We start from the raw sequence: 25,369 nt of genomic DNA on the forward strand, positions 1-25,369 counted from the left end.
GTAGATTTCATGATTTGGGTTGTTGGGTTTAATTGAGCTAGTTTTGGGCCCAATTAGACTTAAAAATTGGATTTTTGAATATGAGATAAAATGTAAAGGATTAAAAGTGTAATTAGACCCTTGTTTGATTTTAAAGCTAAAACTTGGGGGGTTTCATATGTTTGGACGTAGGTTTCATTTCCCGCTTATCTTCTCTTCATTTTTTCTTCTTCATTTTATCTTCTTTCAATTTCTCTGAGTAGCCATAGCTCCAAGGTAAGGTCTTGAACATTTTTCTTGTTTCATTTTTGTTCTTAATCCCCTTTACAACATGGTTTTAAAGAATCAAGCATTGGTTTTGTTCCTAGTTAAAGAAAAGTGGGAGTTTTCATCTGAATCACCAAGGAAAGGATTTTGGCTAAGCAAGGAGCTTCATTTCGGGATTCCATCATCAAGGTAGTGTATTTTTAATCCTTCAGAGCATTAAGTTTTCATAAATCACAAGAAATTGCTAAGATTTATAGAGTTTAGTATTTAAGGGTTTACTTTTGATTTATGCCTTAAATCACAAATTTGATGTTTAGTATATGTTTTATGACACCATAAGACCCTAAATAACTACCCATAACATTGGTGCATGATTTAGAACCAAACTATGGCCTTTATGATGAACTTTGAGTGTTTCTCAAGCCTAAAATATCAGTTTCTTTGTTCAAGTATCGTTACTAGGATGAACAGTATCGATACTAGTTAAATTAGGGGAAATTAGGGTTTTTAGGATAGAGTATCGATACTTCCAAGGGGAGTATCGATACTACCCCTGCAATATGGATACTCAAGTTGACAATATCGATACTAGGACCCCAATTTCACAGTATAATGCATTTTTGGTACCGAAACTTATAAGAGTATCGATACTTGACCCTAAGGTATCAATACTATAAGTAGAGTATCAATACTACTCATTTTGGATGGTTAGATTTGACTCGTTTAAGGTTCGTAAGAGTTAAGGATGATCTGCAATAGTAAGACTTAGTTCGTGAGGGACACAAACGACCAAGTATACCTAGAAACACTCGCAAGAGCAGGTTGCATCAAGAGTAACCACATTAAGCATAATACACCAAAGTATCTTCAAATAAGGATGAATATGAATAGTCAGGATCGAGGGTCGTTCAAGAGGAATCTGATAAGAGGTACAATGATTGTGTCATATTAGTAGTCACAAAGAGTATGAGCTTCAATAATGTTAGTGAACCCAGTAAAAGTAAGATGTCTTTTTCAGTTCAAGAAGTTCTAAAAGGAATTACAATAAAATCAAATAGAGTATCGCTACTCAGAAATGAATCTGAGTCAGGTATCAGGCTAGCCAATTCCTTAGATAATAAGTAAGCATTCACATAACATTTTAGGTGAGAGAACGAGCGAGTTAATAACTAGTATGACATTGACTTCACCTTAGTGAGTCTAGCTATGTCAAGGTGTATCCAGGTTACCTTAATTGCCCTAGTGGGGTATTACCAGTGCCCGAGGCACTTCAAGGGCTAACTAGGGTGCGAGACCCGAACACGCACAAGGAGTGGGTTATCAATGTCAGTATTATCTGGCCTATGAGCCTTAAATCTGCAAGGTTAGTTATGTCAGTTATGTTGGGTAAGCTTTTGATGCACGTAAATTTCGGTTCTTACCTCTAAGTTTTTTTGTATTCAAGGTAGGTTGGGGTGTCGCTCTGAGATGCAGGTAAATTCCTTCGACCACACTACCAGACCTATCCCATGTCCGTTTATGTCAGTCATGCATGCATAGTCCCATCAATTCAGTATGTCGGATATGTTAAAGCTTGGCTTAAAGGCTATGTGAGACCAAGCCAATGCTTTAATGTGTTGGAATTGTACCAATCTATATGACAATGGGTTCCCCTCAGTGATCTATTTAATGTCTATGTGAGGACCAGGAGATCATTTAGTATGTTCGTGGGAATTACGCCGATGCTATGTGACACCAGGGTTCCCTCAGTAACTGGTATTTGAGAGTTATGTGAGACCAAATACTAGTCAGATTGCATTAAGATAATGCATAGTATGTCAGGTTTGCATTCAGATAATGTATAGGGGTATCAGTATCACATTTAGATAATGCGTAGCATGTTCATTCGTTAGGGTTAGAGACCCTTTAGAGGTGTACTCATGACGATGCCCTTAGTAGAGGATTAAGGGAAGCGTGAGACCCTTACTTCAGTGATGGAGCAGTAAAGCCTGAGTAGGTAGCACTTGACCTAGATCATGCATGCACCTACTGCTAGTGCCATGTCTTCAGCATGCTTATGTTTATGAAATTCTTATGCTGCTCTAGATTAACAATTATACTGCTGGGCTTTGTAAGATTAGCCTTCGGATGTTTTCTGTTAGCAAGTCAGTAGCTTGAGCCGTTCATGGAGCACCATCGTTGTAGGACTTCCAGAATCTCCGAAAGAGTATTGTATTGTAGCTTTAGTGGGCATGTGTATTCTAGAACCTTACTATGTATTTGAGTCGTAAACTTCAAGTTGTATTATTTTGTTTTAAATTATGTGTCATGAAGCTCCGATTTTGTAAAATGATTTTTATATAAGTTATTTATGTTTTATTATGATACCATTCAGTATGTTTGAAAAATAAAAGAATAGGTTTCTAAAATTAGGGGTTGTTACAACAACTCGGTGTGACACTTTAGGCCCAATCGGGTTTAGGGTGTTATAATTATTGTTATCAGCTACCAGAAGAAGAATTGTATGATTGTCGCTCTTGGGAGTAAATTTGGTGGTGCAAGAATGGAGTGCGCCAGCCCTCTCCTGTGTTTCCCAAATCATGGCACCGTTGATCGATAGATTTGGACTTTCTAAGGGGAGTTTTTGAATAATCATCTGAGAGTCACCCTCGATGATCACCTTTTAAAAAATCCATATTTGATACAAAATGGATTGCAGGCAATGTCGTTGCTGCCTCCGTTGCGAAAGCTGGGTAAACTCTCGGAACCAACCTCCTACTAGCACCCATAATTTGTCCTTCATGATTTCTAATTATCACCCCTAACCAACTTTATTCTATGTATGTAAATAACTTGCATCAAAATTTTCTTTTACAGCTGGTGGGGCGAGAGGTTTCCAACGAGTGATAGAGATCGAGGGAGGGCCTTGTAGTCGAGAAGTGGTTGTTGTAAATTCCAGGCAATGACTTTTAATGAAGGTAATTAACTTATCAACATTTTTACAGTTCTACTCATGATACGAAACATTCCTAGCATATCAGAGTGCAAAAATAGTAACAAATATTTCATTTTGTTTTGTTGTTGAATTATGTTGGATTAACCAACCTCTGAAACTTTCAATTGCTTATTGTAAAGAGCATTGATAGTTTAAGGTTGAACAAATTGACGTGACCGATCAACAGTCTCTGACGACGTGAACTCTTGTTTCAATGGAGTTAATTCATGTAGGGTAATGAAGATCATTAACTAAGCATTTTAGATGTAAGTTTTGTTTTGTGGGGATCAAGTTGTAGCCAAATCTATAAAATTTTAGCTTGATTTTTCATTGACATGCACAAGCCCAAATGTGTTTAAATAAATCATTCGTAGAATGGTATGCTTCTTCTTAAAAAAAAATAACCTATAACCATTTCGAACGTTGTATGTCCATGATAGCTCTTCAATACATACCTTACAATTCTCTAAATAAATTTTAGAAGGTGGAACACTTGGTATATAATTTACCTCCCCGTCTAAAAAAGTAAAAATACAAAATAAAATATCCCTTCTGTGTTTTTGTCTTCTGATCAATTAAATCTGAAACTGGAACAATTGACTTTACTTATGGGGTTTCGATTCAACGGAGTTCCCTTCCAAGTAACCAAAATTCGTTCGATATCGACATAAAGGTTCCTGAGCCTATTTTCCATCTCAACCGTTTCTTTAGTAATCTCTTTGCGCTCCAGATGTTGTGTCAGATATACGAGGGCTGTGAACCAAGTCTCGCTCACATGAAGTCTCTTTTTGGGTAGTATTTTGCCTTAATTAGTCATCTCATAAAGGATATGGGATTATCGATTAATCTACAACCTTGCTTAGCAAAAAGTGTAATATTGAACTTTGCGAAATCTTGAAATCCCAATTCACCATCCTCTTTATGTCGAGTTAAGAAATTTCATGTGTAACGCTGAAGGCCTCTCTTGCTTTCGAACTTTTGTCACAAAAAATGTGCCATTATACCCTCTAATTCTTTCCACAAACTCTAAGGTAAGAAAAACTATTTATAGAAAAATAGGGAAATTACTTGAAGGACTGGCTTAATACATAACTATTTTCCTCATTGCAAAAGAAACCGAGAGCACCAATTGTGAATTCGAGTTAAAAATTTATCCTTGAGGTGTGCGAAGGTGATCATTTTATTTCTTCCTAGGGAGCCCCAAATAATTTTTTTTTCTGGAACAATTATTACTTTGGGGGGAGAGGAAGAAAAATTTTCTCCTAATTGTTATTGAACTCACACACTAGAGGAAAGGAGAAATGCTAACTAAAAACTTTTAATCATATGCTCTAGAGATTGTTGGCGGAGTCCCAAATATTTAATAAACAATAAAAGTGAAAAATTCTATAAAACCAAGTTAATAAAATATGATAACCTTTTTTGGTTAAAAAGATAACTAAATTATTATTTTTTAGTTTACTCCAAAAGGGTAAACAATGTTAATCAATAACAATATATATCATAAATGATATTGTTAGTTCAATAGAACAACCGAAATATACCCATAATAGACGAATTGACTTATAAAAAAAGTGAACAAAACAAAAAAAGAAAAATGATATTATTTTAACTTAATTGTCTACTTTACTACTTTAACTTTCTCAATTAAGAAATTTCCCAAATTCATTACTTTCATGCATTTATATATATATACTAATTAATCACTGGTATCCTATCTATTGACCGACTAATTCAAATCGGATACTGCAGAGACGAGGGCGACCCTCCCAATCCAATTTGCTTATTATTTTAATTTTATAAGGTGTTAGCTGTTGTGCCCTATCCATTTAATCAATTTATTATGTAGTTATAAAAAAACTTTAAAGATATTATTTTACATTACAAAAATATTTCTTAAGATTTCTATCCAAATTTTAACAAAAATCGTCTCAAAAACAAATAAAAGAAGTAAATGAGAAATATTCCTCAAAAAGATAAATTTGTGTATTTAAGCTCAAACAATAATAAAGAACAATTAGAAAATTAGAATACAATAAAAGCTCACAACTGTTCAATAAAATACAAAAACGAAGGTAAATAATTGAAGCACAAACAAAAATGTTAGCTCCTTAATTACATTCCTAAAGTTGTTGACGTGTTTGAAGTCTCTTTTATATTATTTTATTAACTTTTAATGCTTGAGCGGGAGTAAAAGGGAGCCACTTCTAATAAATTTATGCATTTATATTATGAGAGGTCATTTTTTTATAGGGTAAACTACACGGGAGACCACTAAACTATGGTCAAAAATCAATTTGACCATCGAACTTTCAATTGAATCAATCAGACCACCTTTAATTGATTCAATCAAACCACCCTCCGTTATAAAAATAACAGCGCGTCCGACGTGGCTATTCAATAACCCTATTATTTTCAAGTTAGATATGCATAAGACCACGTCAGAATACCACATAAGAAAAAAATAGCATTGTTATTTAAAGGCACTCTAAACCTATTATTTTGAAATTTCCCTTATTCTAAAAACCCTAATATATATGTTGCTGAAATAGAAGAAACAAAGAGTGAAGGAAGAAGAAGAGAAGACTACTTTGAAACATGGATGAAGAAAATGAGAATCGATTGTACTTCTGTGGAGTTCGTTTGATGGTAACAACCGGCTAGACCGATAAAAATCCTAGTAGGAGATTTTGAGGTTGTGGAAATTATGGAAAAGGGGCTAGGTTTGCAAGTTTTTTTGCTGGTATGATGCACCAGTAACATATCGGTCAAAAGCTATTATTGTTGGTCTTCTAAAAAAGATTGGAGCAATGGAGGAGGAACAAAGGAAACGTAAAATTTGTTGGATTTTGACTTATCTTCTTGTTTTCTTTGTGGGGGAGTGATATTGGTAATTATAATCACTTGATTATTAGTATTCTTTTGTTGTGTTCTTTGTGGGAGTGATTTAGGGTAATATTATGCTATGTGTTGTTAATTACATTTTATGGGTCATAAGATTTGTGTTAGAAATGAAGAAGCAAGAGTTGTGTTAGAAATTGAAGATGCAATGTATGTAATCTGTTTTTTTTCAGTGTTATGCTTTAAGTATTAATGAAATGAAATGTTAAATTTGTGAGTTATATTCATCTTAACGAAATGCTTCAAATATTAATGAGGAAAATATACAAAAATGTCATTGATTTCATTTTTAAACCAATATATGGCATACATCGAATGTTTGACCAATACACATAAGCAAAAAAAACAAAACATTTAGATATCAATTGTTTGAACATACATAAGCTCTTTTCAGCTATCAACACAAAACTTAACAATATAAACTGATCAAAGCACTATAATGTATATGGTCAAATGCATTACTCAAAAAATATCAAACAAAAGGTCTATGATTGTGGAGATGGTTGGCTGCCATAAGTATCACTTTTATGCCTCTTTGGAGATGACTGGCTGGTAAAAGTATGCTACCTAATATGGACAGTGGGGGTGGGAATCCATCTAACAGTATATCCTTGTGAAGGTAATTGTGCCCTTGGACAAGTTCTTTGATTTTGCATCGTAGCTTGATTTGGTGTTAGAGCTTGTTGACGGGGAGACGATTGACTGACACAACTATCCTGACTCATTGGTACAGTGGGAGTGGGCATCCATCTAACAGTATGGACCTGTGCAGGATGCTGTGACCTTGAACTGTTTGTTTGATTTTGCATGGCAGCTTAATATGATCTTCTAAACTGTAATAAAAAAACAAATACAATCGAAAACAAATTCAATGTAAAACAAATGCATTCAAAAACAAATGTAAGCTAAAAACAAATTCAATCTAAAAAAATGCAATAAAAAACAAACTCAATTAAAAAATGCAATCAATAACAAATTCAACTACAACACAAATGTCTCAAGTATAACTTACTGGCAGTTTTAATCTTCTTGCAGCAGATGTTTGTCGGAGGGGCCTTGTATTGAGACCAACTTGACCCTTGCATGTTCTGACATTATGTTTAGACCCCCAATCTTTCTACATAATATTTTAACTCCCTTCTCTATCACCCTACGATTATAAGGTGGTGCTTCATCAGCCTCCCTTCTTCTGTTTTTGTGTGGTCTTCCTGGGGGGCTTCTCGAGGTAGGTGGTAGGATAGGCTCAATTGTTTCAATAGGAATCCACTGATTAGGACCTCTTACCGAGTTGATCAAATGTGAGTATATGTCCATTTGGGTTTTCACTAATTAGCATTGGTCGACAAAGTTTTATAGGCTTTCATGATTCATGACTATGACAAAAAGCATGTATACGAGGAATGCCTACATTAAAAAACAATTAGTTATTATAAAAATAAATAAAAAATAAATGAACATTATATTAGGAATCCACTGATTAGGACCTCTTACCGAGTTGATCAAATGTGAGTATATGTCCATTTGGGTTTTCACCATTTTTTTCATTTTTTTACAACTGGGCCTCAAGCCCAAACCCAAACTAAACCCAACTAAAACCCAAAAACAAATAGACCCAACCTAGGACCTAAACCAAGACCTGAAACGAAACCCTAATATAACCCTAACCCCTACTATAGTTGCCCTAAGCCCCCATCAATTACCACCGATCTCTACACCAACCAAAGGATGGCCACTCCAACACTCCATGCTACTTGTAAAAAAAACAGCAAACACAAAAACAAAATGTAATCATTTTATTTGTTGTAACAATGGGTATAAAACCCCAACCAAGTGACTCTAAAACTCATTCGGTGATGTTCATTTCATATAAGCAATAAACTGAAAACTATCAAGTTTTACCTTTTTAAATTTTTGAGCAACTGATTTTTTTTGTAAATTATTTCTCTTTTTTTTCTTTGTTCTTCTATTTCGGGTACCAAAAAAATATAAAAATAATAGTAAGTTTTTTATGTTTCGAATAACTGGTGTAAATAAAAAGGGGCACCCTTTTTAGTTCGAATAAATCGTACCCAAGCCATTTTCACAATAAAAAAATACAAAAAATAAAGGGGGTTAGATCGAGTTACCTTGTGTCAAAAAAACAAGCCATCGTCAAGTCGTCGGAGTTGGGGAAAGTGAGCGGTCTAGGGCATTTTCGGGGGGGTTTAGATTTTTTTAGTAGTTTTGGCCCTAAAAATGATCTAGGCTAGTAGATCTAGATTTTTTGGGCATTTTGGGTTGTTTTGAGTTTTTCGACCGCCGTGTGCGGCGGGCGTCCGGAGGTGGTTCGAGGCAGGGATAACTTTTTTTCTTTTTCTTTTTTTTTTGATTCGGTTTGAAATGAAAAAAAATAAGAAAGTTTGGTATTTATAGAGATATTTTGGGGGGAAATCACGTTGAGGTCCACCCACTTTTAGCGTGTTTTTTGCAGTTTGGTCACTTGTAGGGACCAAAACTACTATTTTTCCTTTTCCTTGAATGTCTTTAGTTTTTGGGTTATTCACATTTTAGTCCCCCTATGTTTTTCGTTTTTTCACATTTTGGTCATTGGACCTCTCTTTTCTAATTTATTACAGTTTTATCATTCTGTTTTATTTTATTTTAATTTAGTCATTGTTTATTTCTAATTTAGCTATTGTTGTTTTATTTTATGCACTCTGGTCACTCAATTTCTGATTTAGCTACTTTTTTATTATATTACATTTTAATCCTTTATTCGATATTTCAATTTTGGCCTTACATTTGTTATTCGCTTCAATTTAGTCCTTTATATTCATCAATTATTTTTTTATTTTGGCCTTCAAATTTAAATTCTTTTTAACTTAGCCCTTGTTTGATCATTCGTCTTTTAAATTGAACCCGTTTTGATTTATGTTTTAATATTTTAGTCCCCACTAGATTACTTTTATTTTAGATTTAGTCCTTAAATTAGGAGAATTCTTAATTTGGTCATCGTTTTTTCTCGAGATTCCAATTTAATTATTCAAGTCTTAAATTTAATTTAAATTAATATTAGAGCCTCCATTTTAGGTTAGCTTTTAAATTAGTCTTTTACTTTAGGGAATAATATGAGTTGGCCCTCGCCTAGATGCTCGAGGGACCATCTCGGTTATTCGATTCAATAACTGATTTAAAAATTAAATAGGGTAAATATTAGAGCCTACATTTAGGTTTAATCTCCTAGGTTTATTAATTTTCATAATTTGACACTTTAAGCTAGAAAAAGCCTTAATTTACCCTTAGCTTAATTTTGATGAATAAAAATTTGTTTGAATGCATTTTTTTTAAACCTAAGGTGATGTTCACTTATTAGGGAATTAATGGTATATTTCCCGCAAGTATGCTCAGGGGGTGACAACTAGCAATTCCCGAAATAGGTCGACATCTTTTTCAAACCGAATCATGATTTCTGAAATTAAGGCAATGTCCGGTTATTAGGCACAATATCTTATCTCCCACATTTATGCTAAGGGTGAATGCTATCGGCCTTAATAAACATATACCCTTTTCAATTTTGCATCCGTAATGAATTTCATGTTAAATAAAGATCGAACTCAAATTTTTTGATTTTAAATAAAGGGTAACTAACAAGGTACCAATTTGTGGGCGCTTGTGGAGGTGCTAATCCTTCCCTACGTGTAACCGAATCCCGAACTTGATTTCTAGATTTTCATAGACTTTAAAACTAGATATTTTGATAAAAATAAAATGTTTTATTAAAATCATCCGGTTTTTATAGTGTCCCAATCGCACCTTAAATGATTGGTGGCGACTCCTCACATTTCTAAATTCTTTTCAAAGAAAAACCCCAAGTTGGTACAGGTCTTTCCCCGCTCGGGCGAAAAAACGATTTCAACAGCTTGGCAACTCCATTGGGGACGTTTTTTTTTTAAACAACATGAGAGTTGAGACACGAGTTGGTTACCCTATATTTTGGATTTCAGAAATTATGAGTTTGATCTTATTTAATTTACAGTTCATTATGTTATTTCAAAGGAAAAAGATTTTCTCTCTGGTTAATGCTTACACTTCTGTGAATATTTAAGATTGTTGCATAAACTCGAGCTCAATCCCGGTTTACCTAAGTAGGAAAAAACGTCATACCTCATGAGGAGTATTGGGCTTCCTTGTGTGGGTCTGATAAAATATCTCTGGAAAGCATCCTAAGTTGCATGCCCGTATATCAGTTCCACGACACGCTTTTAGCGGTGTGATCCCCTGAGTCGAATTCGATTCGCAAGTTTGTAATGAGCCATAATCAGAGTCAACCTTAGCAGGTTGTAAAGATAGCTTGGGAACCCTTTGTTAGAACCTAGCCACATGTAGAGAATTTAGTAAATCTACTCGCAGAGCCATGTAGATAGCCTAGGAGAATTTTAACATATGCGGTTAGGACTCTTAATTGCCTTTGTATGCTTATTTTTTAGTCTTAACTTTGAGTCATATTTAATTATTTTTGCTAAGATTGCATTTCTTTGACTAACCATTTCAACTAACTTTATTTTTTTTGTTTCTACTGAATCGATTTCCTTTTTTCTTGTCTTGTGCTTTGTTGTATTTTCGTTTAAACATGACGTATCCTTCAAAGGTATTGATCCCTGAAATAACTGATATTTCAGAAGGTTCTTGAAAAACAATGCCCACATCAATGTCTTTCACTAGGATCAGTAGAATTTCGAAGATGCTCTACGCAGATTGAATAGCATCAACAGATAGTCTACCTACTAAGGAGACAAGCCAGACATCTACCTGCTGAGATAACAAGGTGGACTCAAGAAGATTCGAAGCTGAAGCCAACAATTCAGGATCACGAACCAGCTCAAATGATTTATTAAAGTAGGAGATGAAGTAGAAGCTTTGAAGATGATGCAGTACCCAAATGCTCGCAGGAGCTGGACAACTTGAAGATGGACCAGATTTTCATTTCCCAGTGCACAGAGACATTGTCGGTTTCTCAAGAATTGTTCAAGGATCAGTTATTTTTGGGATCAATTCCTTGTTGCATTTGCATCTTGCATTTTGCACTCCCATATACATATACTGAATCAAGTATTTGATTGCACTCTCAAGCTTTGAATAAAAATTTGTTTGATTGCATTTTGCTTTTTTTAACCTAAGGCAATGTTCACTTATGAGGGAATTAATGGTATATGTCCCGCAAGTATGCTCAGGGGGTGACTACTGGCGATTCCCAAAATAGGTCGACATCCTTTTCAAAATCGTATTATGATTTATGAAATTAAGGCAATATCTGGTTATTAGGCACAATAGTTGATCTCCCGCATTTATGCTAGGGGCCAATGCTATCGGCCTTAATAAACAGATATCCTTTTCAACTTTGCATCCGTAATGATTTTCAAGTTAAATAAAGATCAAACTCAAAATTTTTTATTTTAAATATAGGGTTTTTAAACAGTAAACAGAAGACACAAGAAAGTCCTAAAGATATACTTAGGGTTTTTAACATAAGAAAATCGTAAATCTTTTTTGCAAAAGAGTTTTCAAAATTATTTTTAGGAGTTTCAAAATATTTTTTTAAAACGTAAGAGCCCCTAAAGATTTTTTGAGTGCTTACAATATCTCGTGTTTGAGTCTTTTTCCTCACGATGATATCTGCTATCCATTGTGAATTTTAAGCAGAAACCTTTTTTCGATCAAGCGAGTGTTTACCCTAAACCCAGAAAATGAGATATTTTTTTTACTTTTAGAATCTTTCGATCAACAACAAGTGTTTACCCTAAATCTCAGGAAAGAAAAAATCTTTTTTTTTCACAGAATCTCTCTAAATCGAGTGTTTACCCCTAAACTAATTTGATTTTTAGCTGATGATAATGAAACGAATGAAAGAACCCTCAGGGTTTATGAAAATATGACTATTATTCTATTAAAAGAGAAATGATCGGTTTTTAAGGGCTAGATTGAAAAAAAATGAGATCATTCCACAAAAAATGAGATCGATACTTTTTTACCTTAAAAGTCTAAAAATATTATTGCTAAATACAAAGATATTTTTTTATTCTTTACGAGTGAATATGCTTGAAAAATAATTGAGAACGTATTTTTATGTTTGGGAGACTTACAATTATATAAGAAATGATTAATTAAATTTAAAAATAATTTTATTATTACCAAATTGTTAATTTAAAATCTAATAGATACCGTTATGATATCAATTATAATGTTCATGATAATTTAAGTATACATGAACAAAATTTAAAAACACATACTTTTCTAATTCTATAAGATCTACTTGTTTGCTGTATTTAGGTTGTTTTTCCCTCTCTAATCGCTTGTTCTTTTTATATATTTGATAGGTAGATGGTGACATTAATTTTAGGATTCTCAACGATTGTCTGTATATTTTTTTTACTTTTTATATCACATATTCGTTTTTTTATGTTTTTAAGTTTTTAATAATTTTACATTATATGTTTTTTTTTTCTATTTTTAGGACATGTTTTTGTTTGTCTTCCGTTACGTTATTGCCTTTTGACCATTATTTTTCATTTATCTTTTTTTAGGATTATTACACTAAATGTGAATTTGATCCAACAAACTAATCCCTTGCTCATCCCCTAACAAAATAAGTAAATTATATTATTAATCACTAAATTATTTGTAAACTTATAAATGAATTACAATATGTTAGAAGATATAATTAAGACATTAAATTAATAAATTGTAACACTGTGATTATTGTGTTGTAAAATAGAAAATGAAAGCTGAAATGAAATATTTTAATAATGAAAATTTCATATATTTCTAAAGGTTATAATATATTGTTAATTAATTGACTATAATAATTTGTTCATACATAATATAAAAACTAATCGTTTATAATGATGGATAAAATTTAAATTTCATCATAATATTTTCTTTCATTTTTAAAATTTATCAAATTATATATTTGAGAACTTCTTTCAAAATTTATGAAATCGTTTCAAAACATTCAAAATTTTAAATATTGATCTATGTAGTTTGTATTAAAAACATTCAAATTTTGATCTATTTAGTGTTATTATCTCAGTCTTGAGATATGTTATTTCTCTCATTAGCAATGGACCATTAGCTTTTCAGATCATGGAGTAGAATCTTCTATCTTCAAGAATCCCAAAATTCGAACCATCAATTTTTAATAAGATTAATTAACTCAATTGTAACACTTTCTAATGGGTAATTGTAACAACCCGACTATTTACAAAATAATATTAATTGAAATTGGAGGTAAATTGTGAAAATGGGTGAAATTAAGTGACTAAAATATAATTTATGAAAACTTGTATGCCATTTTCGAAGTAAAGGAAATTCAGGGACCAAGCCCTGAATTTCCCCTAAAAGTGTCGGCAGGTTTGGTTATAACTTAACGTGTTTTCTGATTTCAATCAGAAAACACAAAAGCTTTTCTTAAACTTTCACTCCTCTCGCACCTCGACTTTCAAGTCCGATTCCGACGCCGTTCGACATCCGATCGTCAAATTGAAACCACCATCGTGTTCATTATCGAGTCAGGAACAATCCCCTTAAATTAATTGAAGCGAAACGCTGCTAAACGTCGGGAATTTCAAGTCAAAGCATCGACGTTTTTTTTTTGCTCTATCGCCGAGAAAATCTCAAATTCACCGCCGATCGTTGCTCAATTTACGACACCTCCTGCACCATCGTGTTCCTTGTGTCGTTTCGAGTTCACTGGTGTCAACCTTGTCCGCCGTCGACGGCGGCGCGTGAGGAGGTGGTGCAGTCAAAGATTCGGCCGATTTGAAATCGAGTTCTCCGCCGTTCAAAAATTTGAACCGATCGTTGTAAGTATCTCGAAATCGCTCAAAATAATTTTTAGAAATTTTTTCGGGATTTTTAGGGCCCCGGAGGACGCCTCACGCGCCACACGCGCCGCCGCAGGGAGAGTGGCTGCTGGAAACCGGTTTCGACCGGTTCGAACCGGTTTGACCGGTCTGAACCGGTTTGACCGGTCTGACCCGACCGACCGGACCCGACCGTTGACCCGACCCGACCGTTGACCGTTGACTTTCTTTGACCAAAACTTAAAATGGCTTTGACCGAGCATTAAACGACCGTTAATCTTTTCCGAGTATACCTATCTTGATAGTTGTCGAAGTGCCAAATCCGTTTCCGCTGTCCGTTTCGTCAAATTCGAACCAGAAGGCCTCCAAATCGACGGTCAAAGTGGTTGACTTTGACTTTGACCAAGAATCTGAATTTTCGAAAAGTCATACTTTATGTTTTTCGACGTCCTGATTCCGTAATCCGTTTGGCCAAATTCAGACTCGAAATACCCCAAATTGATAGTCAAACCCGAAAAATGCTTACATACTTAAGAAGTCTAGTTTTGAACAATTAAATAGGATTTGAGACTGATAGATTATTATTGTTTGAAGGTACAAGAGACTCTCCGGATCGTTCGACAGCTCGACCCTGCTCTTATAGATCAGTTAAACCACGTGTGCCATTATTCACGCGTTCGAAAACTGTAGCAGAGCGTGGTGAAACCAGCAATCAGTAGATTTGCTATTTGAACCTATTGTCGAGGTGTGTTCCCTACTTGTTACTGAACTGTTTTATTGGTTTTAATATGTGGTACACCGAATTCATTGGTTATTGTCTTATGGATGCACCAATTTTATGTGACAATTTATGGAATATGGCTGCTATCTAATTTTTGTTTTGAAATGGTATATGATTACCATGTTTTTGGATTTATGGAATTTATGTCACGGTGCAATTGAATTTTGGAACTGTATTACGATGGAATAGCTCTGATCAAGCTAAATGGGCCTAATGTGACTCTTGAGGGCCCCAAGATGTTTCATTAGGTCGGCTTTCCTTTGTTGTGTGCTTAGGGTAAGCTATATGGACTTATTGACTTGGGCTTAAGGATACAAGCTTCAGAGCCTATCCTTAAGTCGGCTTTCTTTTTGCTATGTGCATAAAGTAAGCTATATGGAAAATAATTTTGGGAACTACTGATGGTGTACCAGAAAAGGGTTTAAACTATGATTTTTAAAAGTTAAACTCTTTTACGAATTTGTGAGATTACTGGATTATGATTTGTACCTATTGTGATTTTATGAAAATGTTAGGACACACTTAGCCTAGCTCACCTTTTGAAAATGTTTTCCCCTTTTCAGATACTGTTGGTTAGATACCTCGGTTCGAGCACTTGGAGGATCAACATATCTCTTGAAGTAAATCAGATTGTAATGTTTTTATCTTGCAAGTTGACTTTATTTTGGTGACATGGACCTTATTTTAAATATCGGATTTTATAATGATGACTCTTTTTCTATTACTGCTCGGTTTATTGTGATTTTGAATTTGAAGACATGTTTTAAATTAAATTATTATTTATTGGTACTATATTTACGAGTTGGATTTTGATAGTATAATTTGTTTATAATTTCATGTTATTTATAATGTGATTTTATATTGATGGAATAACGGTTTCGGAAAATGTCTTTAATAATCATAATGTAATCCACTAGACTTAGTCGAAACGCATAGGTCGGGTCTAGGGGGTTACAGTAATCATTTGTAAACTTAAAATAATAAAATGAAATGTGATGTAATGAATTTAATAGAAAATAATTTATGATGACACCTCTTAACATTCATTCGAGTTTTTACGACAGAATGATATGAGTATTATAATTAATTAATTATATGACTCAATTGTAATGCATGAAATATAATAACCCATTCGTAACCATACTAATAATAGAATGATTCATCTTGTAATTGAACCAAAGAAAACAAAAAACGCGGCAGCCAAGATAATAATATATGTATGTATGTGTGTGTGTGTATGTATGTATGGGAGTGTATGGAGTATATATATATGTGTTTACCTTGTTCATTACTTTTTTTAACGATTTTGTTCTATTTAAATATCAGATGAACCATTTAGTAGTCTCTATTTCCTTTTGGTTTCTTTTTGTTTCTATTTTCCTCTAAGAAATCCAAGGTTTTAAAAATGGCGGAATCGGTGGAGCTGCCGGGTCGTTTAGCGATCCTTCCATTCAGAAACCAAGTTTTATTGCCTGGCGTCTTTATTCGGATTCGCTGCACTTCACACACCAGGTTCGCCTCTATTAACAACTGCCGAATCTTCTTTCTCTTGTTTGTTTCATAGAAAACGAAAATGGGCAAATTTTTTCATGGATTCAAATTTTGAAATTAGGATAGTTTCTTTGGTTCTCTATTCAAAACTAGAACGAATTGATTTTTTTTGCGCGTTTATTTCCTTGCTTTGTGGCATAGTATTACCAGCCGTTATTTTCCTCTGCTTTATTTACTTATTTTCTTGGAACTAACGCGTATTTAAAAGTTTTCGAGTCTTCTATTTCGAACTTATTTTAACCCTCCACTTCCAGTTCATGGAAATTCAAGCTATTTCCTGAATTGCAATTGAGTTATTATTTTTCAAACGTTGGGTTTTATATGATATTCTGTTTATTTAAGCTGAATAATAACAATGGAGCTGGTGCGATCGCCGATCGGTTCACTATTTTTTATCAGATAATAAAGTAGTTTGACCATTTCAGTGTGAAATTGGTGGAACAAGAATTATGGCAGCGAGAAGAGAAAGGATTAATTGGGATTCTTCCTGTTCGAGATGCTGCTGAGATGACTTCAATGGATTCTGTGTTATCTCAAGGTTGTTGTTTGTGGACTTGTTTTGCCATCGGAAGGCTGTATGGTTTTCTAAGTAAGAGGTTTGAAATGTGTTTTCAGGTGTAGCAAGTGAATCCGGAGAGCGGAGCTCAAAAGTTCAGATTAACACATCAGATGCTCAGAAGATTGATGGGAAAAGCCACCCTGAAGTTATTCATTGGCATAAAAGGTACTTCCAATCAAATATCTACTCACTTTTAGATATTGTTGCGTTAAGCCTTTCTCTATTTTTGCTTATGTCAATATTCCATGCCTTGTTCTATTCTTTATGGTCCCTACATTCGGTATTGATATCCCAGGGGTGTGGCTGCACGAGCTTTGCATCTATCTAGAGGAGTGGAGAAACCGAGTGGGAGGGTCACATACATTGTGGTCCTTGAAGGTTTATGCAGATTCAATGTAGAAGAACTTAACACACGAGGACCTTACTGCACTGCAAAGATATCTCCGCTTGAGATGACTAAGGCTGGTAAGTTGGTATCACGTTCGATCTTCTGTAAGCACAATCACTAACATATATAAGTTTAATGTTCTTTCTGTTGCACAATAGTATAAATCGGATAACTTGGTATCACAACACTCTTTTCAATCTCTAGTCCCAGGAGAAAGATTATGGCCTATGGTCTTTGGCTAGAATTAATTTTGGATGCGTCCATTTTATTATGATAGATGATTCTGTTGTTTTTTCCAGTCATCAGCAGTTTTTTTTTCAATAACATTGGAATGGTAATGTTGTTTATTCCTATGTTATCTTTTATAAGTTTATTCAACCTTTAATTTTTCTAGAGATGGAGCAAATCGAGCAAGATCCAGAATTTGTAACATTGTCTCGCCAATTCAAAGCAACTGCAATGGAGCTTATTTCTGTTCTTGAGCAGGTAGAATATTTACCCTGTTCTTTTACTTAGTATCTATGGCCCATGTCATGAACAACATAGAAATTGTTAGTTATCTTGTTGATTGAAAACTTGGCTATGTTGTGTTATATTGTAGTGATAATCCATGTTCTTGTGCTGCTTGTAGAAACAAAAAACTGGTGGAAGGATAAAAGTTCTTTTGGAGACGCTTCCTCTTCACAAATTGGCTGATATATTTGTTGCTAGCTTTGAGATGAGTCTTGAAGAGCAGCTCTCTATGTTGGATTCTGTTGACCCTAAAGTAAGGCTTTCAAAAGCTACCGAGTTAGTTGACAGGCATTTGCAGGTAAGTTATATACTAATGGTTAACATTGTCAATTTATTTATTTTTCTGGACTTTATCTAGTTTAATGCATTACTTATGCAGTCAATACGTGTAGCTGAGAAGATTACACAAAAGGTTGAAGGGCAATTGTCAAAATCACAGAAGGAGTTTCTTTTGCGACAACAGGTTAGCTTTCTTAAACTGAAGTTTTTAGGGAACAGAAAGTAAAGGGTGCTACAGGTTTTTTGTAGTTAGGTACTTAGTTTTTAAAAGCTCGCCTAGGCATGCCTAAAGTGCAGGGCGCTGAACTGAACGCCTCTAAAGGCATAAGTGCAGCGACCTACAAAAGGCTCTCCCAGGTGATCAAAAGCGAGCGCTTTTTGAAGATGCGCTAGGTGTACCGCTTCCACCGCTTTAGGAGGATTGCGGCAGGAGGTGAGGTGGAGAACATGGTTGGTACAGGCCTGCTATGTGGGTCAGCTTCTTTCTTTCTAACACCTCTTCTGCTGCTTTAGGGGGAGGGGGGTGGGAATTAAATAGCAGATTGAGTGCTGCAGCAGGTGAAGTGGAGAGACGTGGTTGCTTCAAGCCTGCTATGTTGCTGATTAAAATTATCTTTATTTTAAATAATATTTTATATTATTTTATTTAAATAATTTCTCAAACAATATTTTTATTTGAAACATGTTAATTAATGTTAGTGAAGGTGATTAAAATCATCTTTATTTTAAATATTATTTAATCTTATAAATATTGATTAACTAAACCTTTTTTTTCTCTGAATTTTACCCTTTAATTACTGTAAAAGTTAAGAGAGGTAATCTTAGGAGTAGTTTGGTTTATACTTAAAATTGAACTCATTTTAGTTTAAACAGATACTGAATCATCTTGATTCCATAACCTTCAAGCTTTCATAAGTATACTCATTCAATATACACTAGAAAAGGGTATTGAATTAAAATCATATTTGATGATTTTAAAGTATTTACGTGATGATTTTATGAATTTAGAAGATGATGTAGTCAATTACAGTGAACCCTAATTCTGTGGTGAAATGTTTTGGAAAATAGAGTTATGTGAATGATAGAAATGGGTCGAGGGGACAAGTAATGGTGAAGGATAGAGTGTGGAGAGGAGATTATGTGCTTCAGGAGTGAACCAATGAGTAACGGGTATGGATATACTCCTGAACTGATTTATAAGTTTTTTAGTATAAAAAGTGTGCTTCGCCTATGAAAGGCGTGTGCCTTCCCCCTGTGCCTAGGCTCCTGAGACCCTTTGCGCCTTGGTGCGCCTAGCACCTTTTAAAACTGTGGTTACCTACCAATTAGTAATTTATGGTTTGTTATTTTTCAGACATTTGTATAGAATCAGTAGGGCTGGAAATGGTTCACCTGTAAAGATATTTTTTTGTTGGTTTCTCTTGTCTAGTATTTGGAGCTATATTTGCTGCTGGAAAACCTTTACTTGGTTTTTTGCATGTATATTTGGAATATATTCCAGATGAGGGCCATAAAAGAGGAGCTATTTTTTTGGAATATATTTGTATAGAATCAGTAGGGCTGGAAATGGTTCACCTGTAAAGATATTTTTTTGTTGGTTTCTCTTGTCTAGTATTTGGAGCTATATTTGCTGCTGGAAAACCTTTACTTGGTTTTTTGCATGTATATTTGGAATATATTCCAGATGAGGGCCATAAAAGAGGAGCTTGGAGACAATGATGATGATGAGGATGATTTGGCTGCCTTGGAAAGAAAGATGCAGAGTGCTGGGATGCCTTCAAATATCTGGAAGCATGCTCAGAGGGAGTTGAGGTAAAATAAGTTGAGAGAACGGTTTAAATGCCAAAATTTTCTGAAATTTTGCTAAGATTGTCTTCACATCAAAAAGTAGTTCTTAATAACATTCTATCACTTGGAGGCATCTTTCAATGTTTGGTTTGTTGTTGAGCGTATCACTTCCTTGCCTTTCTTGTTTTCTCGTGTTCTTGTAGAATTTATGTGATCCAAACTTCTTGTATTCTATTTTAATTGGATAGGATTTTGAACAGTGTTGTCTATTATTCTCGTGACAGATTTACAGGCTAAATATTAGGGTTGATATATATTGTATTTGATGTAATGTATTACCCAGTTAATGTAGGATATTACTTGACATATTACGTAACCTTTATACTTATATATATACCCATAATAAAGTATTTTCTTCCTAATATTTTACAATTCTCATTTCAGGAGGCTTAAGAAAATGCAACCGCAACAACCTGGATACAATAGTTCACGTGTCTACTTGGAGCTTCTTGCTGATCTGCCTTGGCAGAACGCCAGTGAAGAACAGGAACTGGACCTGAAGGCTGCGAAAGACCGTCTCGACAGTGACCATTATGGTTTAGTCAAGGTCAAGCAACGAATAATCGAGTATCTAGCTGTTCGGAAGGTTGACTAATTATCTGTTTTATTGTTGCTTTGATTACCTTTTAGTTCTATATGTGTTCATTTGCTTGAATTATTGCACTCAGCTTAAGCCAGATGCAAGGGGTCCAGTTCTGTGCTTTGTTGGCCCACCGGGTGTTGGTAAAACATCATTAGCATCATCGATTGCTGCTGCTTTGGGAAGAAATTGTGTTCGCATATCTTTGGGTGGTGTCAAGGATGAGGCTGATATACGAGGGCATAGGAGAACATATATTGGAAGTATGCCTGGGCGTCTTATTGATGGGTTAAAGGTAAAATGGATTTCTTGGATTATATTGTGATTCTAGACTTCTTGTTCTGCTATATTGCGTACTGGTTACGGAATGCTGTTTACTCCACTGTGAACTGACTAAGAACATCCATTTGAGGTCTAGATTTGCTTCAGCGGATCCCTATTTAGCATTTATTTTTCATTCTTCTTTGAGAAATGTTCTTGTTCTATTTTCTCATTAAATCATATATTAAACTGTTGCCACTTCTACTGCATAAGCTGTTTTTATTTTGATCGGTGGTCTCACACTTAAATATGATAGAATTTGACGTATTCAGCATTTATCTTCTACCAGTTATTTGTGTGGGTGGGCTCCACAGCAGATTTCTAGGCCTTACTGTTGTTATAGTAATCCTGTGCATTACTGCATTATGCGTGTGGGCACACATAATACATTAAAAATAAAAAGCCATTTATAACTAAATGATGATTTAAGTTTGTAGATTGCAGTTTTAAATTTATCCTAGTCTGACAATTTGAATTTTGGAGAACCGAATCCCCCATGAATTATGATTCTCAACATCTTCTTTGGATTTATATTATTTGTCGATGATTATTGGCCTTACCATAATGATGTTATGTTTGGCTTCTAGAGAGCAGGTGTTTGCAACCCAGTCATGCTATTGGATGAGATTGACAAGACAGGTTCTGATGTCCGTGGTGATCCAGCTTCAGCTCTGCTGGAGGTTCTCGATCCGGAGCAGAATAAATCTTTCAATGATCAGTATCCTACTTTCTTCTATTTCTAGATTATCATGGTGAACTTTGTCTTGGACAAACCAGCATTAACTTTATTGATCTTTATTAGTAAATCCTAGAAAAAATGCATTCGTGTTTTACTTGAGGGCTTTATTTAACATTCATTTTTTACTGTTTTATGGATTGTGACATTGTTATTGATTTTATGCGTGTATTTGCATCTCCACGACTAAAACCATTTCATGAGTGTGAATTGATCGGTTGTGGTCTTTAACTGAGGTTGAATAGCTATTTGAATGTGCCATATGATCTTTCAAAGGTGATTTTTGTCGCTACTGCTAATAGGGCGCAGCCTATTCCTCCTCCACTCTTAGACAGGATGGAGGTCATTGAGCTGCCTGGATATACAGCTGAAGAAAAGCTCAGAATAGCCATGCAACATTTAGTTCCACGAGTTTTGGATCAGCATGGATTGAGTTCCGAGTACCTTCAAATTCCAGAGGTATTTCTTGCACTTCTTTTCTTCTTGAGGTATGTGCTTCCTTACATGATAACATTGGGCGTCTTGTCTCTCTTAAGTTCATTAAATCTACTGTCATGGCTCTCCTTGAGCATTGAAATACTTTTAGAAACTTGTCAGCTGGTCTTTGCATCCCTATGATCTCAGGTTGAATAAACAATTACTAGGACTAACATCAATTCATGTCCTTGCCTTCTTATTTTGAAGGCTAAGGTTACAGTATAATATCTATTGATTATCTCCATGGAAGATGTCTATGCTCTTTCATTTTCAACATCTATCAAAATGTAGTGTTATCTATTTCTTCAACTCTTCTGTCTAGAATTTAGATCGACTTGTAAGCATTTGGTTATATTACAAGTTATATTGAGTAATCTTAATGTTTTTTTATTGTGGTAGGCCATGGTTAAACTTGTCATTCAGAGGTACACCAGGGAAGCCGGTGTCCGGAATCTCGAGAGGAACTTGGCTGCCTTGGCTCGTGCTGCTGCTGTAAGAGTCGCTGAGAAAGAACAGGCTGTCTCAGTTAGTAAAGATGTTCAGAAACTAGCGTCTCCACTGCTGGATAATAGGCTTGCTGAGGAAGAGGAGGTGGAAATGGAAGTCCTTCCAATGGGTGTAAATAATCATGAGATGTCTAATACATTCAAAATTTCTTCACTTTTGGTTGTTGACGAGGTTATGCTGGAAAAAATATTGGGGGTAATGGTTCCACTTGAACTCCATTTTTATAGGATATTCACTTTTTACTCCCATCTTAATGTGGTAAAAAAAGTACTTTTGGTCGAGTTTTTGCTTTCCTGCTACTTTAGGCATAAAACTTATGTATGATATGGTCCAAAGACTCGAGTAAGTTTATGCTGACAGTAGGTTTGTATTCTTTCACAAGAATAAGGATGATTATACTCTGATGCAGCCTCCTAGGTTTGATGACCAAGAAGCTGCAGATCGTGTTGCCACTCCTGGAGTATCTGTTGGGCTTGTTTGGACCACTTTTGGAGGAGAGGTTCAGTTTGTGGAGGCTACAGCAATGGTTGGAACTGGTGAATTGCATCTTACTGGGCAACTTGGTGATGTTATTAAAGAATCCGCACAAATAGCATTGACATGGGTATGGTTTCTTGGATAACATATTGAGTTCGATTTAAAAATGCTATGGGTGATTTAGAGGTTGCTACCTAAATTGCTGCTGGTATGGGTATGTAATCTATTGGATCAGGATCATGCTTATTTTGTACAAACTGCTTCTTAACCCTTTAACGCAACCAGATTGATTTAAAAGTTGTAATAGAGCACTTCCTGTCTACTTTTTTCCATAAACAGACATCATATGAAAGCTGCTCGTTGGTTTTACTCATCATTCCTGCTTCTTTGTTGTTAATTATGCTTTAATTACTTGTGTGGTTGTCTTTTTTTTTTCCTGATAAAATTTTCTTGTGTGGTTGTTATTGCACCATAACCCAAATATAATAATTTAAAAATCTATATTCTTTTAAGGGTTTATTTTGAAGTGTTCCCTGTTTTCAGGTAAGAGCCAGGGTGGCAGATCATAAGTTGGCAGCTGCTGAAGAAATCAGTCTTCTGCATGGTAGAGATATTCATATACATTTTCCAGCTGGGGCTGTACCAAAGGATGGACCATCAGCCGGTGTGACCCTTGTAGCGGCATTGGTTTCTTTGTTTAGTCAGAAAAGTGTGAGAGCAGATACTGCAATGACCGGAGAAATGACGTTGAGGGGTCTTGTGTTACCTGTTGGTGGTATCAAGGATAAGGTGTGTTCCATTTCATGAGCTAGTCTATTAAGTTTTAGTTTAATTTTTTTTCTTCTTCAAGAGAATAATGTGTGCACCAATAATAATGTTCGTATGTTTGGCCAAAACTAATGTTCTGTTAAGAATGTGCAATAACAAAAGATTGACTGGAAATGCATTTGCCTCCCATTATTTTCAACTTTCTTTTATATGTTATTTCGCAGATACTAGCAGCACACCGTCATGGTATCAAGAGAGTTATTCTACCAGAGAGAAATTTGAAGGACTTGGTTGAAGTACCTGCATCTGTGCTCTCCTCACTAGAGGTAACTTTTTTCCACTTATTTGAAACAAACATATTACTTTAATATATCTGCACTTTTTCTGTTGTTAATCGGCATCTTAATATGCAATTTGAATTCGGTTCTTTTTGCATGAGTTTTTGACGTTACTGTGGGTGTCAAGCATTTTGATTTTGTTTCTGGTGGACATGTAAACAAGGCAGTTGAAACAATTGATTTTAGGGTAAACTACACGTTTAGTACCCCCAACTATCACTTTTACTTCGTTTTGGTCATCTAACTATATTTTTTTCAAAATCATACTTAATGTTTAGTTTTTGTTTCATTTTGGTCATCCGTCATTAAAAAATTAACGGTGATGTTGACGTGTCACCATAAGATAATATCACATCAGTAGTTCTATTAATTTTTTAATGGTGGGTAACAAAAACATAATGTTAGGCATGATTTTGAAAAAAAAAATTGTGACTAAAACGAAACAAAAGTAATAATTAGGGTACTAAATGTGTAGTTTACCCTTGATTTTTAATTATCAATATCCCCTTTGAATTGGGTGTTAATTTTACTCTGCTTGAAACTTAAAGCGTAATATTTCCCTTTTTGACTGTTATTTCGGCAGATACTTGTGGCGAAGCGAATGGAAGATGTGTTGGAGCACGCATTTGATGGGGGATCCCCTTGGGGACCACACAAAATTGGGACAAAGCTCCTCAAGAGCCGCATCTAACATGTATGTTATTTTCTATCCATCCTTTGTACCAAAGGCTGCTATGCGATTGCAGCAATAGTGGGTGCTATTTCTGGTATTGCGGTCGTACAATAAAGTTTTCGGACGGTACCTTCACTGCTATATAACAGCTGATATTCTGATAGTGGACTGCTATTTAAATCCCTGAGGCTTAGTCTGTTGTCACAGATAGATAATACAAAGTTGCAGTTATTTGTTCAGCTGCTACGGCTTTTGGCAATTTAATATCCAAGACATGTTAATAAAAAGCTCAGCTGTGATGGACCCTCGCAAATAAGGCTTTATATACATCTGTGGAAATTGCTGGTATGTATTCTATTTTCTTTTTCTTAACACGCTTGTGTCTCTCGCGCTTGCATACACTTCCTTCTGATTTGTTTGTCTTGTCTATTCTCCACGTGTTTTTCCTGTAATATTCGTCATGTATAAGATTTATGTAAAAAAGAGAAACCTCTGTATACACTATTAATTTTATAAACAAATGTGATAATTGTAATCAAACCAAACATCCTAAACTGGTCCCGGTTGTTACCAAAGGTAAAACGTTTACCGGTACTAATAGTTGATGTAATGTC

The 25,369-nt window shown here is 34.8% G+C and overlaps 1 protein-coding gene across 2 annotated transcripts; it reads left to right on the top strand.

The window, feature by feature from the left end:
• The first annotated feature begins 16,070 nt into the window (after positions 1–16,070).
• On the top strand, positions 16,071–25,152 carry LOC120199180 (lon protease homolog 2, peroxisomal-like). 2 transcript variants are annotated; one of them, XM_039200357.1, is made up of 17 exons: positions 16,071–16,252; positions 16,717–16,829; positions 16,907–17,015; positions 17,146–17,315; positions 17,624–17,724; positions 17,870–18,049; positions 18,131–18,214; positions 19,715–19,842; positions 20,263–20,464; positions 20,547–20,753; positions 21,367–21,497; positions 21,761–21,974; positions 22,392–22,694; positions 22,909–23,103; positions 23,520–23,765; positions 23,969–24,070; positions 24,666–25,152. In XM_039200357.1, the coding sequence occupies exons 1-17, from the start codon at positions 16,146–16,148 to the stop codon at positions 24,771–24,773; spliced, it is 2,700 nt and encodes an 899-aa protein (XP_039056288.1). In that variant the 5' UTR covers positions 16,071–16,145; the 3' UTR covers positions 24,774–25,152. The 2 variants fall into 2 exon arrangements, with proteins under 2 accessions (XP_039056288.1, XP_039056289.1); XM_039200358.1 differs by having other exon boundaries at positions 17,633–17,724; positions 24,666–25,149.
• Positions 25,153–25,369: the final 217 nt, after the last annotated feature.

The sequence above is a fragment of the Hibiscus syriacus genome, unplaced genomic scaffold, assembly GCF_006381635.1.
Source record: "Hibiscus syriacus cultivar Baekdansim isolate YM2019G1 unplaced genomic scaffold, ASM638163v2 tig00005377_pilon, whole genome shotgun sequence".
NCBI classification, from domain to species: domain Eukaryota; kingdom Viridiplantae; phylum Streptophyta; class Magnoliopsida; order Malvales; family Malvaceae; genus Hibiscus; species Hibiscus syriacus.

What these genes read in the sequence shown, in the direction of transcription:
- LOC120199180 (XM_039200357.1), top strand. Translation starts at nt 16,146, where the DNA reads ATGGCGGAATCGGTGGAGCTGCCGGGTCGTTTAGCGATCCTTCCATTC. An exon ending in CGCTGCACTTCACACACCAG is followed by an intron (nt 16,253 to 16,716) that starts GTTCGCCTCTAT and finishes TGACCATTTCAG; the next exon opens with TGTGAAATTGGTGGAACAAG. An exon ending in CATGCTCAGAGGGAGTTGAG is followed by an intron (nt 19,843 to 20,262) that starts GTAAAATAAGTT and finishes TTCTCATTTCAG; the next exon opens with GAGGCTTAAGAAAATGCAAC.